Raw genomic sequence first — 14,473 nt, forward strand, 5'->3', positions numbered from 1 at the left:
CTCTAGGACCCTCAGTTTGTTTTTCAGAGTCCATCATCTCTCATGGTTCATCTCCCCCTCCGATTTCCCCCCGTTCATTCTTCCCCTCCTGCTATCTTCTTCTCTTTTTTTTAACATATAATGTATTATTTGTTTCAGAGGTACAGATCTGTGAGGGATGGGGCGGCTGGCTGTTGAATCAATGCCTTTTACATATGCTGTTCCTTCCACGATCAAGGCCATCCTCACTTCAGCTAGTAATGTTTACCTGTCCTGCAAAATTCAGCTTAAGCCTACACTGTTTCAGAAGACAGTCCGATATTCTTTATACAGCTGACACTTGAATAATACTGGGGCTTGGGATGCCAAAATCTGCGTATAACTTTTTACTGCCCGAATCTTAACTATTAATAGCCTATTGTTGACCTTAATAATAACAAACAGTTGACAGACACATATTTTGTACGTTATATATATATTATATATTGTATTCTTATAATAAAGTAAGCTAGAAAAAAGAAATTCGTATTAAGAAAATCATAAGAGGGGTGCCTGGGTGGCTCCGTCAGTTAAGTGTCCAACTCTTGATTTCAGTTCAGGTCATGATCTCAAGGTCTTGAGATCGAGCCTTCTGTTGGGCTCTGCACTGGGCATGGAGCCTGCTTAAGGTTCTCTCCCTCCCTCCCTCCCTCTCTGCCCCCTCTCTGCCCCCTCTCCCGAACAGAAGGAAAGAAGGAAGGAAAGAAGGAAGGAAGGAAGGGAGGAAGGAAAGAAAGAAGGAAAGAAGGAAATCATAAGAAAATACATTTATAGTACTATACTGTATTTATTTAAAAAAAAAAAAAATTGGGCTCCTGGCTGGCTCAGTCTGTAGAGTGTATGACTCTTGATCTCAGGGGTTTTTGTTTTGTTTTTTAAATATTTTATTTATTTATTTGACAGAGAGAGAGACAGTGAGAGAGGGAACACAAGCAGGGGGAGTGGGAGAGTTCGGAGAAGCAGGCTCCCCGCCGAGCAGGGAGCCCGAAGCAGGGCTCAATCCCAGGACCCTGGGATCACGACCCGGCTGAAGGCAGACACTTAACGACTGAGCCACCCAGGCACCCCTGATCTCAGGGTTTTAAGTTTGAGCCCCACACTGGGTGTAGAGATTACTTAAAAAAAAAAAAAAAAGATTTTTTTAATTTTTATTTTCTTACCCCACTGCCCTTTTAAAAATTTTTTAAAAATTAAAAAAAATCCACACACACACAAAAATCCACATAAGTGTACCTGTGCAGTTCAAAACTGTGTTGTTCAACTATACAACTGTATTCTCATAGCACTTGCTATTATCTCTCACATTACTGTATAATAATGTAATTTGTATTCATTTATCTATCTCCTACTTTAGATGATGGATTCCTTAATGCTAATGACTAGGTTTTATTTAACCTTTTTACTTTCATATTTTAATACCTAGACCAGAGGTGAGACTTAATAAAAGTGTGAATAAAATAATTTGTATGTATCTAAAAACACTGCTTAAAGTAAATGCTCATAGACAACCAAAAGATCTCTCACTCTACCCTCAAAAGCCAAACTAACTACATACCATCTATAAGAACCATGACAGTCAGTTCTACCTTTTGATAGCACTAATTTTTCAAACAAAGAAGAAATGGTATGCCTCTGAAGTCTCTAGAATCAGATGGCAAACTCTTAAAAAATGTTTGAATCACATCAGAATTATGGCTAGGTTAGCTAACTGATTTTTAAATTACAGTCGGAAACACTGATGCACAATGAGCAATTTGCAATTATGTCCTAGTATTTGGAAAAATAATTAGGTTCTTATGTAACCATTTTATGATGGAAATGTAAAAGAAAAGGCAAAATCCTAGTTTTATTTCTACATTTCATGATAAAGAACAGTAGCAAGAAAACAATATTCTTTTTTTTTTTTTTTAATTTATTTATTAGAGAGAGAGAGCACAAGAGGGGGTAGGGTTAGAGGGAGAAGCAGACTCCCCGCCGAGCAGGGAGCCCGATGTGGGACTCGATCCCCGGACTCCGGGATCATGACCTGAGCCGAAGGCAGTCGCTTAACCAACTGAGCCACCCAGGCGCCCAAGAAAACAATATTCTAACCTTCTCTTTTTTGCATGTACAATTTGCCCAGCACACCAAGGCAACTAACATCAACAAATCCTGTAATACTGTCATTTCTGCCAATATAAATAATTATAGAAAGCTACATATCTTTCTTTAAAAGTCAGAAATAAATGAGATTATTTAATTTTCTGAAATCAACATCAATATAAAATAACAGACAGAATTTCCCAAACTTTTTTCCATAGAACTCTAGCCCCATGAGATATTAATACTCTCACAAGAGTTGAAAACAAGTATTCAAACAAAAACCTGTACATGAATATTCAGAGCAGCACTATTCACAACAAAGATGGAAAAGACCCAAATGTCCAGTCACTGATAAACAGATAAACGGAATGTAGCATACCCATATAGTAGAATATTAATTCAGCTGTCTTAGCTCAAGTTGCCATAACAAAATACCATAGACTGGGTGGCTTAAACAACAGGAATTTATTTTCTCACAGTTCTGGAGGCAGAAAGGTCCAAGATCAAGGTGCCAGCAGGGTCGTTTTCTGATTAGAGCTCTCTCTGGATTGCAGCTTGCTGTGTCCTTCTGAGGCCATTCCTTGGTTAGTGCATACAGAGAGAGACAGATCTCTCCCTCTATAAGGCTTCAATCCTATTGGATTAGGACCCCCCTTAGGACCTCATTTAATCTTAATTACCTCCTAAAAGCTCATCTCCAAATGCAATCACACTGGGAGTTAAGGCTTCAGCATAGATATTTTAAGGGGATACAATTCAGTCTATAGCATCAGCCTTAAAATGAAAGAAGTACTGATGGATATATACTATAACATGAATGAACCTTGGAAACATGATGCTTAATGAAGGAAGCCAGACACAAAAAGACCACATATTATATGATTCCATTTCTATGAGATACCCAGAATAGGCAAATATATAGAAAAAGAATGCATATTAGTGGTTTTCAGACGATGACAGAGGGAGGGAGAATGGGAGTGAATCTTTTTTTTCCCCAAGACCTGAGTTGAGATCAAGAGTCAGACCCTTAACCAAATGAACCACCCAGGTGCCCCAAGGGGAGTGAATCTTAATGGGTACAGGGTTTCCTTTTGGGTGATGAAAAAGTTCTGCAATTAAATAGTGGTGTGGTTGTGTAACACAACAAATGTACTTAATGCCATTGAATTATATACTTTTTTTAAAAGATTTTACTTATTTGAGAGAGAGAGAGCATAAGCAGGGGGAGGGGCAGAGGGAGAGGGAGAAGCAGACTCCCCGCTGAGCAGGGAGCCTGATGCGAGGCTCAATCCCAGAACCCTGAGATCATGACCTGAGCCAAAGGCAGACACTTAACCAACTGAGCCACCTAGGCGCCCCAAATTATATACTTTAAAATGGTTAAGATAGTAGTTCCTATATGATTCAGCAATTCCACTCCTACACATATATCAAGGACAAGTGAAAACATACATCCACATAAAAACGTTTAAATAAATGTTCACAGCAGCATTATTCATAATAAACAAAAGATGGAAACAATTCAAACATCTCTCAACTGATAAAAGGATAAATAAAATGTGGTATATCCATACAATGGAATTTAGCAATAAAAAGGAATAAGGTACTGATATATGCTTCAACATGGATGAATCTTGAAAACGTTGTCCTGAGGTGCCTGCATGGCTCAGTTGGTTAAGCATCCAACTTTTGATTTTGGCTCAGGTCATGACCTCAGGGTCATGAGATCAAGCCCCACATCAGGCTCTGAGCTGGGCGTGGAGCCTGCTTAAGATTCTCTCCCTCTGCCCCTCTCTCTCTCTCCCTCACCCCCTCTCTCTCTCCCTCACCCTCTCTAAAATAAAGGAGGCGGGGGGCGCCTGGGTGGCTCAGTTGGTTGGACATGGGACTCTTGGTTTTGGCTCAGGTCATGATCTCAGGGTTGTGGGACTGGGCCCTGCTTTGGGCTCTGAGCTCAGTACCAAGTCTGCTCGGAACTCTCTCCCTCTCCCCTGCCCCTGCTTGCACGCACTCTCTCTCTCTCTCTCAATTAAAAAAAAAAAAAATCAAACCAACAAAACTCCATTGTGCTAAGTGAAAAAAGCCAAACAAAAAAGGCCACATATTATATGATTCCCTTTATATAAAATAGGCAAATCTATAGAGACAGAAAATAGATTAGTGACTTCTTTTTTTAAGGGGTAAGGGCAAGAGAGAGAGGGGGAGAGAGAGAATCTTAAGCAGGTTCCACACCCAGCATGGAATCCAATGCAGGGCTGATCACAACCTGAGCCAAAATCAAGAGTCAGAGCCTCAACCAAGCCACACAGGTGCCCCATGAGTAGTGACTTTTAATGGGTACAGTTTCTTTTGCAGGTGATGAAAATTTTCAGGAATTAGACAGTGACAATATCTACACAACTTTCTGAATATAGTACTAAAAACCACTAACCTGTTTCTTTTTTTTAAGAGAGTGTGCACATGCAAGCAGGGCAGGGGGGCAAGCAGGGATAAAGGGGGAAGGGAGTGGTGTGCATAGGGAGAGGGAGAGAATCTTAAGCAGACTCCGTGCTGAACAAACCCAATGTGGGGCTTGATGTCAAGACATGATGACTTGATGACTTGATGACATGATGACTTGAGCTGAAATCAAGAGTTGGTTGTTTAACCAACTAAGCTACCCAGGTGCCCCTAAACTGTATGTTTTTAAATGAGAAATTTTGGCATGTGAATTGTATCTCAATAAAACTATTATATAAAAAGGTAGGGGCACTTCAGTGGTTCAGTTGCTTGAGCATCCTGATCTCAGCTCAGTCTTGATTTCAGGATCTGAGTTCAAGCCCCACAATGGGCCCACAATGGGTGTGGAACATACTTAATAATAATAATAGGGGTGCCTAGGTGGCACAGTCACTTGGCAAACTGACTCTTGGTCTGGGCTCAGGTCGTGATCTCAAGGTTGTGAAATAGCGCCCCGTGTTGGGCTCCCCACTCAGTGCAGAGTCTGCTTGAAATTCTCTCTCCCAGGGCGTCTAGGTGGCTCAGTCGTTAAACATCTCCCTTTGGCTCAGGTCATGATCCCAGGGTCCTGGGATCAAGCCCCGCATCAGGCTCCCTGCTCAGCCAGGAGCCTGCTTCTCCCTCTCCTGCTCCCCCCTGCTTATGTTCCCTCTCTAGCTGTCTCTCTCTGTGTCAAATAAATAAATCTTAAAAAAAAAAAAAAATTCTCTCTCCCTTTGCCCTTCCCACTTGTGTGTGTGCATGTGCTCGCTCTAATAATCTTTTAAAAAATAATAATCATAATTTTTAAAAGGTAAGTAAGAAAAATTAAAAGTATGACAGTGATAAAGAGTATGGAGAAAAATTAAACTAGTAAAAAGAGAAGGACTGTAAATTTTAGATAAGGGACCCAGCAAAACCCTCGCTGAGAAGGTGGAAGGTAAGAGAGCAAGCCATATGGACATCCTGGGGAAGAATGTTCCAGGCAGAGGAAAAAGCAAATGTGAAGGCCATCCTCCATATCTGAGGAAATGCAAGGAAACCATGCACTTGGAGCAGAGAGGGAGAAAGTAAGAAGCAGATGAATGAAAGTGAAGTGAGACAGTGGCACAGATCACATAGGGCCTTACTGTTCACTGCAAGGACACTGTCACTCTAATGTATGGGAAACTACAGAAACATTTTGAAGAGTAGTAATATGACCTGAATAATTTTAACAGGATCATTCTGGCTGTTATGTTGAAAATACAATGAAAAGTTATGTAAGTGAAAGTAAAGAGATAAGACAGGTTATGCTGCTCAAAAGCATGATCCTAACCAGCAACATCAATCTTACTCAGGAGCTTGTTAGAAATCCATTATCTCAGGTCCCACTCTAGATTTTCAAAATAAAAAATTTCTGGGAAAGGAACCCAAGAATCTGCATTTTAATACAATTCCCAGATAATTCATATACATATTAAAGTTTGGGGGAAAAAAAAAAGTTTGAGAAGCCCAGATCTAAAACACTCACCCCTCAAATATTCATCACGCTCCCTCTCTTACCATTTTCCTTCAAGTATTTCTCTAATGTTACTTTCTCAGTGACAATTTAAATTTGAAACACCACCATCAGACACAGTAGCATCATTCCCTACAATCTTTCCTATTTTTTCTCATAAGATTTATTACCATCTAACTTATGACATACTTTCATTATTTACTATATATGCTGTCCCTCTCCTCCTACTAGAATAATAGCTCCTTTAAGCAATGTCGTCTCTTTTGTTCATTGCTAAATTCCTAGCAACTAAATTAGTACCTGACACATAGCAGAAACCCATAAAAATATTTATTGGATGAATGGCAAAAGGAAAAGCTAGAAGTGCTAACTGGAAGCTAAAGTTGGGCCTAATGAAGTAAGATTAATGGGCGCTTGGGCGGCTCAGTTGGTTAAGCGACTGCCTTCGGCTCAGGTCATGATCCTGGAGTCCCTGGATCGAGCCCTGCATTGGTCTCCCTGCTCAGCGGGGAGTCTGCTTCTCCCTCTGACTCTCCCCCCTCTCATGGTCTCTCTCTCAAATAAATAAATAAAATCTTTAAAAAAAAAAAAGGGAAGATTAAGTCACTAACTTCAGGTGGGCCTGATATTAGTCAAAATTCTATAAAGCCTTTTAAGTCCAAATAGGCAATGATTTATATATCAAAGTTTTATTCTATTTAATTTATAAAGGGGCACTCTAATGAGAAATCATTAATTTAAATATAATTTGGACCTTTTCATATGAGGAAAAAAGCACTAAACAATTATGTATGAACATGACTTTGAGGCAAATATTACACATACTGAATTCTTTAATGAAAAACAACTGCTGTACTATAAATCATTCTTCTGAATTTGTTAAACCAAGTCTCCCAAAAGGACCTCTACTTGGTCTACTAGCTTCTTTAAATTAGTTCAACTTGTTCTCCATATTAACAAATAACAAAACTGCATTTAATTAGAGAAATAATAATAATAAAGGATACTCATTCATTGCCACCACATGCCTACCATGTCAGGTACTACATGAAACACTCCATTAGAGTACTTCACTTAACCTTCATAAAATAGGCAGCAGCATCTTAACTTTTTTTTAAAAAATAAAGAAACTGGCTGCCTGGGTGGCACAGTTAGTTAAGCATTTGACTACTGGTTTCAGCTCAGATCATGACCTCAGGGTTGTGAGATATAGCCCCGAGTCGGGCTCTGTGCTCAGCAGGGAGTCTGCTTGAGATTTTCTCTCCCTCTCCTTCTCCTGCTCATGCGTGCTCTCTCTCTCTGTTTAAAGTAAATAAATAAATCTTAAAAAAAAAAAAATGAGGAAACTGAAACATGTTCTAAAGGATAAGCAGCTTATCTGATGTGTATCTAGATGCATTATCTCTATCCATTCATTATGTATATCAGTACACCTATTCATATTATATAAATTTAAAAAATAAAGTATAAGTAGCTTATCCAAGATTACAGACTTACTAAGTGGGGAAGATGGGATTCAAAACCTATGCAATTCTACTCTAGAGCCCACACTGTCAATCATATCACTGTCACTTCATTTACTTTCCCTTTTTAAAAAAATAATCCTTGGGGCGCCTGGGTGGCTCAGTCGGTTGAGCGACTGCCTTCGGCTCAGGTCATGATCCCGGAGTCCTGGGATCGAGCCCCACATCGGGTTCCCGGCTCGGCGGGGAGCCTCTTTCTCCCTCTGACCTTCCCCCCTCTCATGCTGTTTCTCTCTCGCTCGCTCTCTAATAAATAAATAAATAAAATCTTTAAAAAAAAAAAATAATAATCCTTGGAGGCACCTGCGTGGCTCAGTCAATTAAGCATGCGCCTTCAGCTCAGGTCATGATCTGGGAGTCCTGGGATTGAGCCCCACGTCAGGCTCCCTACTCAATGGGGAGTCTGCTTCTCCCTCTCCTCCCCTCTCTCTCTTTCTCAAATAAATAAATAAAATCTTTGGGAAAAGTAATAATAATCCTTGAATCAGATATTTCACTAACTCAAGCATTCAAACCCTTGTAAGTGATCTTATGCACCACGATTTCCCAACTTCAATCATTCACATACTATCATGTTCAGATTTGTCTTATCTGAACACTATCAGCAGTGTTATTTTTTTGATACTATCTTTAAATTGACTTACTTTTTTTGGCCTTCTCCTAAACTATATTTTTAAAATTATGAAGTTGGTATTTTTCTTATACACATAAAGATATCTGTATTAAAGTTTAAAAAAAATGGTCTGTCAATATACTATCAATTGTGTATCATCAGAAATAAAAGAAACTATATTTAAACTCTTTACCAGAGTTTCTCAAAGTGTAATATATAATGACTTAGAAATAGGTTTTTTTTTGTTATTCATATATCAAGGAAAGGTTTTATTTACCCAGCTGAAACATGAGAAAAAAGATAGCCAAAAAAAATCCATTAAGTTAAACAAAACCAAGATTAAAAGTACTCAAAAGACACAGACAACATTTATAAGCAATTAAAGCTAAGATCAAAATACCAAAAGAAAATGAATTTTACACCAGAATTCTCAAGTAAATTGCAAGTGTCCTAACCAATCTCTGCTTCCTGTAAGGAATTTGCTGCGCTACAGTCCAAACGATTAAAAACATGTATAAATATATCTGATCATAGCACTACCTTGCTTCAAACTCTTCAATGGCTTCTCAAAATACTCATCATAAAGTGCAAACTGTCTATCACATCTTAAAAGGTCCTTCATTCTCCAATTATTGTGTGCATTTTCAGCTGGATCATTTGCCACTTTCACCCCCAATTCTGTTCCAGTCATACTTAATCTCAGTCATACTCTTATTTTCACTTTTATGTCCTGCATTTTCTCAATCCAAAGACTAAATCCCTCAATTAAATCATGCACTCTCTCAACTCTAAGTTTTTGCACTGAACTAAATTACCATTTTATTTATGTGTATCACCCTCATCTAAGTAGAAGCACCCTTGAGATTTGGTGTTGTATTTTTTGTTTTTCCATTGTAAACATATGCTTGGCATATAAAAGGAACTCAGTACATATGTCTGTTGAATGAATGAGCCACATATTACCAGGACCACTGAAAAAGTGTGTAAATGCGAGGGCACCTGGGTGGCTCAGTCGTTAAGTGTCTGCCTTAGGCTCAGGTCATGATCCCAGCATCCTGGGATCCAGCCCCGCATTGGGCTCCCTGCTCAGCAGGAAGCCTGCTTCTCCCACTCCCCCTGCTTGTGTTCCCTCTCTCGCTGTGTCTCTCTCTGTCAAATAAATAAATAAAAAATCTTAAAAAAAAAAGTGTGTGTGTACATACACATGCATGTACAGACTACAGGAGCCACTAATTTCTATTTGCACAGGCTTTTTATCTACCATAATAAATGTAAAGGTTCTTTTTTAGCTTAAAAAGCTGTATTATTAATGTCCTTTTTGTAATTAAAGTAGTTAAAATCAAACTAAGGATAATCTAAAGTATATTAATATAGGAAAATCTCTCCAAAAATGTGACCTGTGGGATAATCTAATTTGTACTTACTCAAATCATCCGATATGTCTTCAATTCCTGAAGCACTATCATCAGAATCAACAGTATTATCTGTACATGCTTGTTGCTTCTGAGATCCTGGTGAGTTTTCCAAAGCAGATTTTCCTCCCTCTACATCAATATTCACTTTGTCCAAAGTCGTAAAAGAGCTTGGAATTGTTTTTCCAATATGTTGTAATTCTGTCCGTCGCATGTTTTCCTTCAACAGTAAACTGGGAGCCTTCTCTGGTTCTGCTGGTGAACCAGGGACCTTTTCTGATTTCATCTGAGAACTGGGTCCTTTTTCCATTTTCCTCTGTGAACTAAGTGCCTTTTCTGTTGCTGTCGCCTGTGAGCTGGGTGTCTTTTCTGTTTTCACTGGTGAATTAGGGGACTTTGGTGATTTTTCTGCTTTTGCTTGTGAAACTGGTACCTTTTCTGCTTTCACTGGTGAATTAGGTGATTTTTTTGTTTTGCAGTGACTTTGATCTCGAAGGACTAATCCCAAATCTCTAGGGCTTGCTATGTTGGCAGCATTTATTCTACATGATTTAACTTCTGTTTTTTCTATACAAATATCATTTTGCTTATTTTTTTTACTACTATTCTTATTTGGAGAGCTGGTCCCAATTTCTTTTATGGATTTATCATTTCTAGCTTTCAAAGTCTGATTAGATATAACTTTAACTGCTTTGCTTTCTTCAGAAAGAGCCCAAGCATTCTTCTTTGGTTCATGATTTTCATTTTTAGAGGTCTTAGAGTCTTCCATTATTTGAAAACCTGCTTCTTTCCAATTGTGATATTGTTAAATGGCAGATTCCCAGTAGCTGAATTGCTTCAAGTCCAGATTAGGCAAACAAACTATTGGGTTGAAAAAAAAAAAAACCAAAATGTGTTATTTAAAATGCAAAAGCCATTTTTCAAAAATTGGTGAGACTTTCAAAAACTTTCAAATTTGTCTCAAAACTGAAGAAATTGTAAAACCTTAAAAAACTCTGTTAACCATATGAGGAATTAAAACCCACTTCGTAAGTAACAGCTAAATGGTCATAAAGAAGGTTCTAATGTAATTATGGCAATATGGCAAAACAGAATTTTAAAAGTAAAATTTGTTCTACATTACTAAATAAGAATTTCAACTAAAAGGGAAATAAAACTCGCAACTGATGTACCACAATTAATATAAAAGGAAATGGAACAAAGAAAATACAGGCATTCCAATCTAGGGGCACCTGGTTGGCTCAGCATGCAACTCTTGATCTCAGGGTCTTACATGGGGTATAGGGAATACTTAATAAGACTGATATTCTCTCTTATTAAAAAAAAGGAACTGATTAGGCTCTTCTTTCTAAGTATTTTTTTTAAAGATTTTATTTATTTTTTTGACAGAGAGAGAGAGTGAGAGAGGGAACCCTATGCGGGGCTCGATCCCAGGACACTGGGATCATGACCTGAGCTGAAGGCAGACGCATAACGACTGAGCCACCCAGGTGCCCCTCTAAATTATTTTATAAAGTAATTTTTTAATTATAATTAAAATTTAAGCCAAAACAAACAAAAAATTTAAGCCAAAACCACCCTATATTTTCACCATTAGTATCTTTTATGACTAACGTTATTTTCTAGTAAAAAGCTCTACCACTTATAGCTATAAAAGAATGTTTTTGCTCCTCATTTTTGGATATTTTAATTCATTTAATTTATACATTCTGCTTTCAGTATTCTTTATAAGGTGTTTCACATAACTGTCAAAACAGTTGCCAAATATATGCCTATGTCTAAACTTTTGTAGAAACTGCTGCACATTCCTAATTTTAAAAATAAAAATGGATCCTATGGGACGCCGGAGTGGCTCAGTTAGTTAAGCATCTGCCTTCGGCTCAGGTCATGATCTCAGGGTCCTGGGATCAATCCCCATGTTGGGCTCCCTGCTCAGTGGGGAGTCTGCTTCTCCCTCTCCCTCTGTGATCTCTCTTGCTCTCTCTCTCTCAAAATAAATAAATAAAAAATCTTTTAAAAAGTGGATCCTATTTTTTTTTTTAAGATTTATTTATTTATTTATTTATTTGACAGAGAGAGCGCACAAGTAAGCAGAGCGGCAGGTAGAGGGAGAAGGGGAAGCAGGCTGCTCCCTGCTGAGCAGAGAGCCTGATGCGGGACTCGATCCCAGGACCCTAGGATCATGACCTGAGCCAAAGGCAGATACTTAACTGACTGAGCCACCCAGGTGCCCCTGGATCCTATTTCTAAAAGACCAGTTTTACCTTATCCAATAACCAAAATATTTTTAAAAATTTTTTTTAAGATTTTATTTATTTATTTGACAGAGACAGACAGCGAGAGAGGGAACACAAGCAGAGGAGTGGGAGAGGGAGAAGCAGGCTTCCCGCGGAGCAGGGAGCCCAATGCGGGGCTTGATCCCAGGACCCTGGGAACATGACCTGAGCCGAAGGCAGATGCTTAACTGACTGAGCCACCCAGGTGCCCCAATTTTCTAATGCTATCCTATGATGATGACTCTAATAATTTTGTAGATGTTATCTTACTAACAAAAGCCATAAAACAACAAACCCTTGATTGAGCCATGCTGATCCACAATTCTGTTTATAAAACTTCTTAGATACACTATTCCTCCACTCAAAAAAACTCCAGGGGCACCTGGGCGGCTTAGTCGGTTAAATGTCTGCCTTTGGCTCAGGTCATGATCCCAGGGTCCTGGGATCAAGCCCCACGTTGGGCTCTCTGCCCAGCGGGAGCATGCTTCTCTCTCCCTGCCACTCCCCCTGCTTATACTCTCTCTCAAATAAATAAAATCTTAAAAAAAAAAAAAAGTAACAGATGTCCTATTGCTTTAAAAAAAAAAAAGATTCAAAAAAAAAAAAAAAAACCCAGTGTGGTGGGGCACCTAGCTGGCTCAGTCTGTAGAGCATGTGACTCTTGATCTCAGGGTCATACGTTCAAGCCCCACACTGGGCATGGAGGCCACCAAAAAAAAAAAAAAAGTGTGGCAATTTATATGGCAAAATTGCTATTTCTAAGCTATCGACAGTACAAATTTTTCCCAAAAAAGTTGTAATTCCTAGAAATAAGTTCTGAGAAGGTAAGGTTTTGAGCAAGGTTCACTGCTTCCCAGTGCACTCATAGCAAAATTGGTTGAGCCAAATAAAAATGTTGGACCTATGCTCTAGTTCCTGGTTACATTTTTAGAATGTAGTAAATGAGAATTAAATGAGATTCTAACCTTATATAAGCAATTATTATCAAGAAAATAAAAAGAATTTGTAACGAATTTCTTTAAAAAGTTGTTTGAAATATAGAAAATAGTATTTAGAATATATCCCATTTCATTTTTATATTAAGACATCAGTCCACTTCCTACTTCTAGTTCTAATCACGTCTTCCTTCCTTGAATCCTTACAATGACTACTGATTACTAGAGACAGGGAGTTCTCAGGCCCTGAGACCTCAACTAACAGCGGGAGCCAGGTTCTTGACTTTGCTGTGAGAAAGAATTCAAGGACAAGTCAGAATGAAGTATAACTGAGGAAGCTTCACTGCAAAGTCAAAGAACACACTCCAAGGAAGGAGGAGTGCGGGCACACTCAGAAAGAGGATCTAAGTAGCACTGGGTAGATGTGAGGCTCTGATTTTTATGGGTGGTTATAATTTGGGCATCAAATACACATGTGGGGTCCAGGGAACAGGCGGGGATTTCTAGGAACTCTGCATAATATTACACAATGCTCTACATTAGCTACTATGTGCAGGTATATAGTAGCAGGTACATTTCAGGCTACTTGGGTCTTTGTGTGCATTTAAGTTGCAGTTAAGCAAAGCAACAGCAGCAGAACACTTGTGAAATCATGAAAAACCACAGAGCTATCAGAAGTTTGCTTAATTGCCACAAACTGTCAGGTATCAGACTTTGTTCCCTGTTTTTTGTTTCTCCTGCAAATATCCAGCACTTCCCTATTTTGCATGCCTTACTACCACAATGCTAGGTACTTAGCAGACATTCAAAATGTAATTAGCAATTAAAAGAATATCCACTCCAGACAGATGGCTTCACATCCTTCTTTTCCTGATGAAAACTGAAGCCTTTAGCAGAAACTGGAATTTTTTTTTTTTTTTAAGATTTTATTTATTTATTTGAGGGAGTGAGCAAGCACAAGCAGGGGGAGAGTCAGAGGGAGAGGGAGAAGTAGGTTCCCCACTGAGGAGGGAGCCCAACTCAGGGCTCCAACCCAGGACCCTGGAATCATGACCTGAGCCGAAGGCAGAAGGCAGATGCTTAACCGACTGAGCCACCCAGGCACCCCTGAATTGTTTCAAGAGTTTTTGATGCTTTTCTATAATTATCCATTATTCAATTGACAGATTGGGCTACAAATTCTAGAGCCTTAGACTTAAAAGAGTTGTATGGATAACACTAGGTAAGAAAGTTTACCAGAAATAACTGTTGCATAATAGTAGAAAAACTAATCATAGCAGTAATTACTTCTCAAGTAACCCTTTCACAGGACAGACAGGGAAACTATTTTAAGGCATGATTACAGAAAGCCATCAGAAGTTTGTACGGCTTTAAAAAAAAATTAGGGGCACCTGCGTGGCTCAGTTAGTTAAGCATCTGCCTTAAGAGATAAGAAATCGGGGCCCCGGGGCGGCTCAGTCAGTTAAGTATCTGCCTTCCGCTCAGGTCATGATCCCGGAGTTCCGGGATCGAGCCCCACATCGGGCTCCCCGTTCAGGGGGTGTCTACTTCTCTCTCTGCCCCCTCACCCTGCTCGTGCTCTTTCACTCTCTCTCTCTCAAATTAAAAAAAAAAAGAGAGATAAGAAATAATTTG

The 14,473-nt window shown here is 39.0% G+C and overlaps 1 protein-coding gene across 9 annotated transcripts in view; it reads right to left on the bottom strand.

The window, feature by feature from the left end:
• TUT4 (terminal uridylyl transferase 4) overlaps positions 1-14,473 on the bottom strand; it is a 125,198-nt gene that overhangs the window by 79,319 nt on the left and 31,406 nt on the right. For all 9 annotated transcript variants that reach the window (XM_081816933.1, XM_081816938.1, XM_081816932.1 and 6 more), the window contains exon 2: positions 9,640-10,488. In XM_081816933.1, the coding sequence (XP_081673059.1) occupies positions 9,640-10,396 (757 nt within the window). In that variant the 5' untranslated portion in view covers positions 10,397-10,488. The remainder of the gene's footprint in view (positions 1-9,639; positions 10,489-14,473) is intronic.

The sequence above is a fragment of the Leptonychotes weddellii genome, chromosome 4 (genome assembly GCF_054177405.1).
Source record: "Leptonychotes weddellii isolate Sample4059 chromosome 4, ASM5417740v2, whole genome shotgun sequence".
In the NCBI taxonomy this organism is placed as follows: Eukaryota; Metazoa; Chordata; class Mammalia; order Carnivora; family Phocidae; genus Leptonychotes; species Leptonychotes weddellii.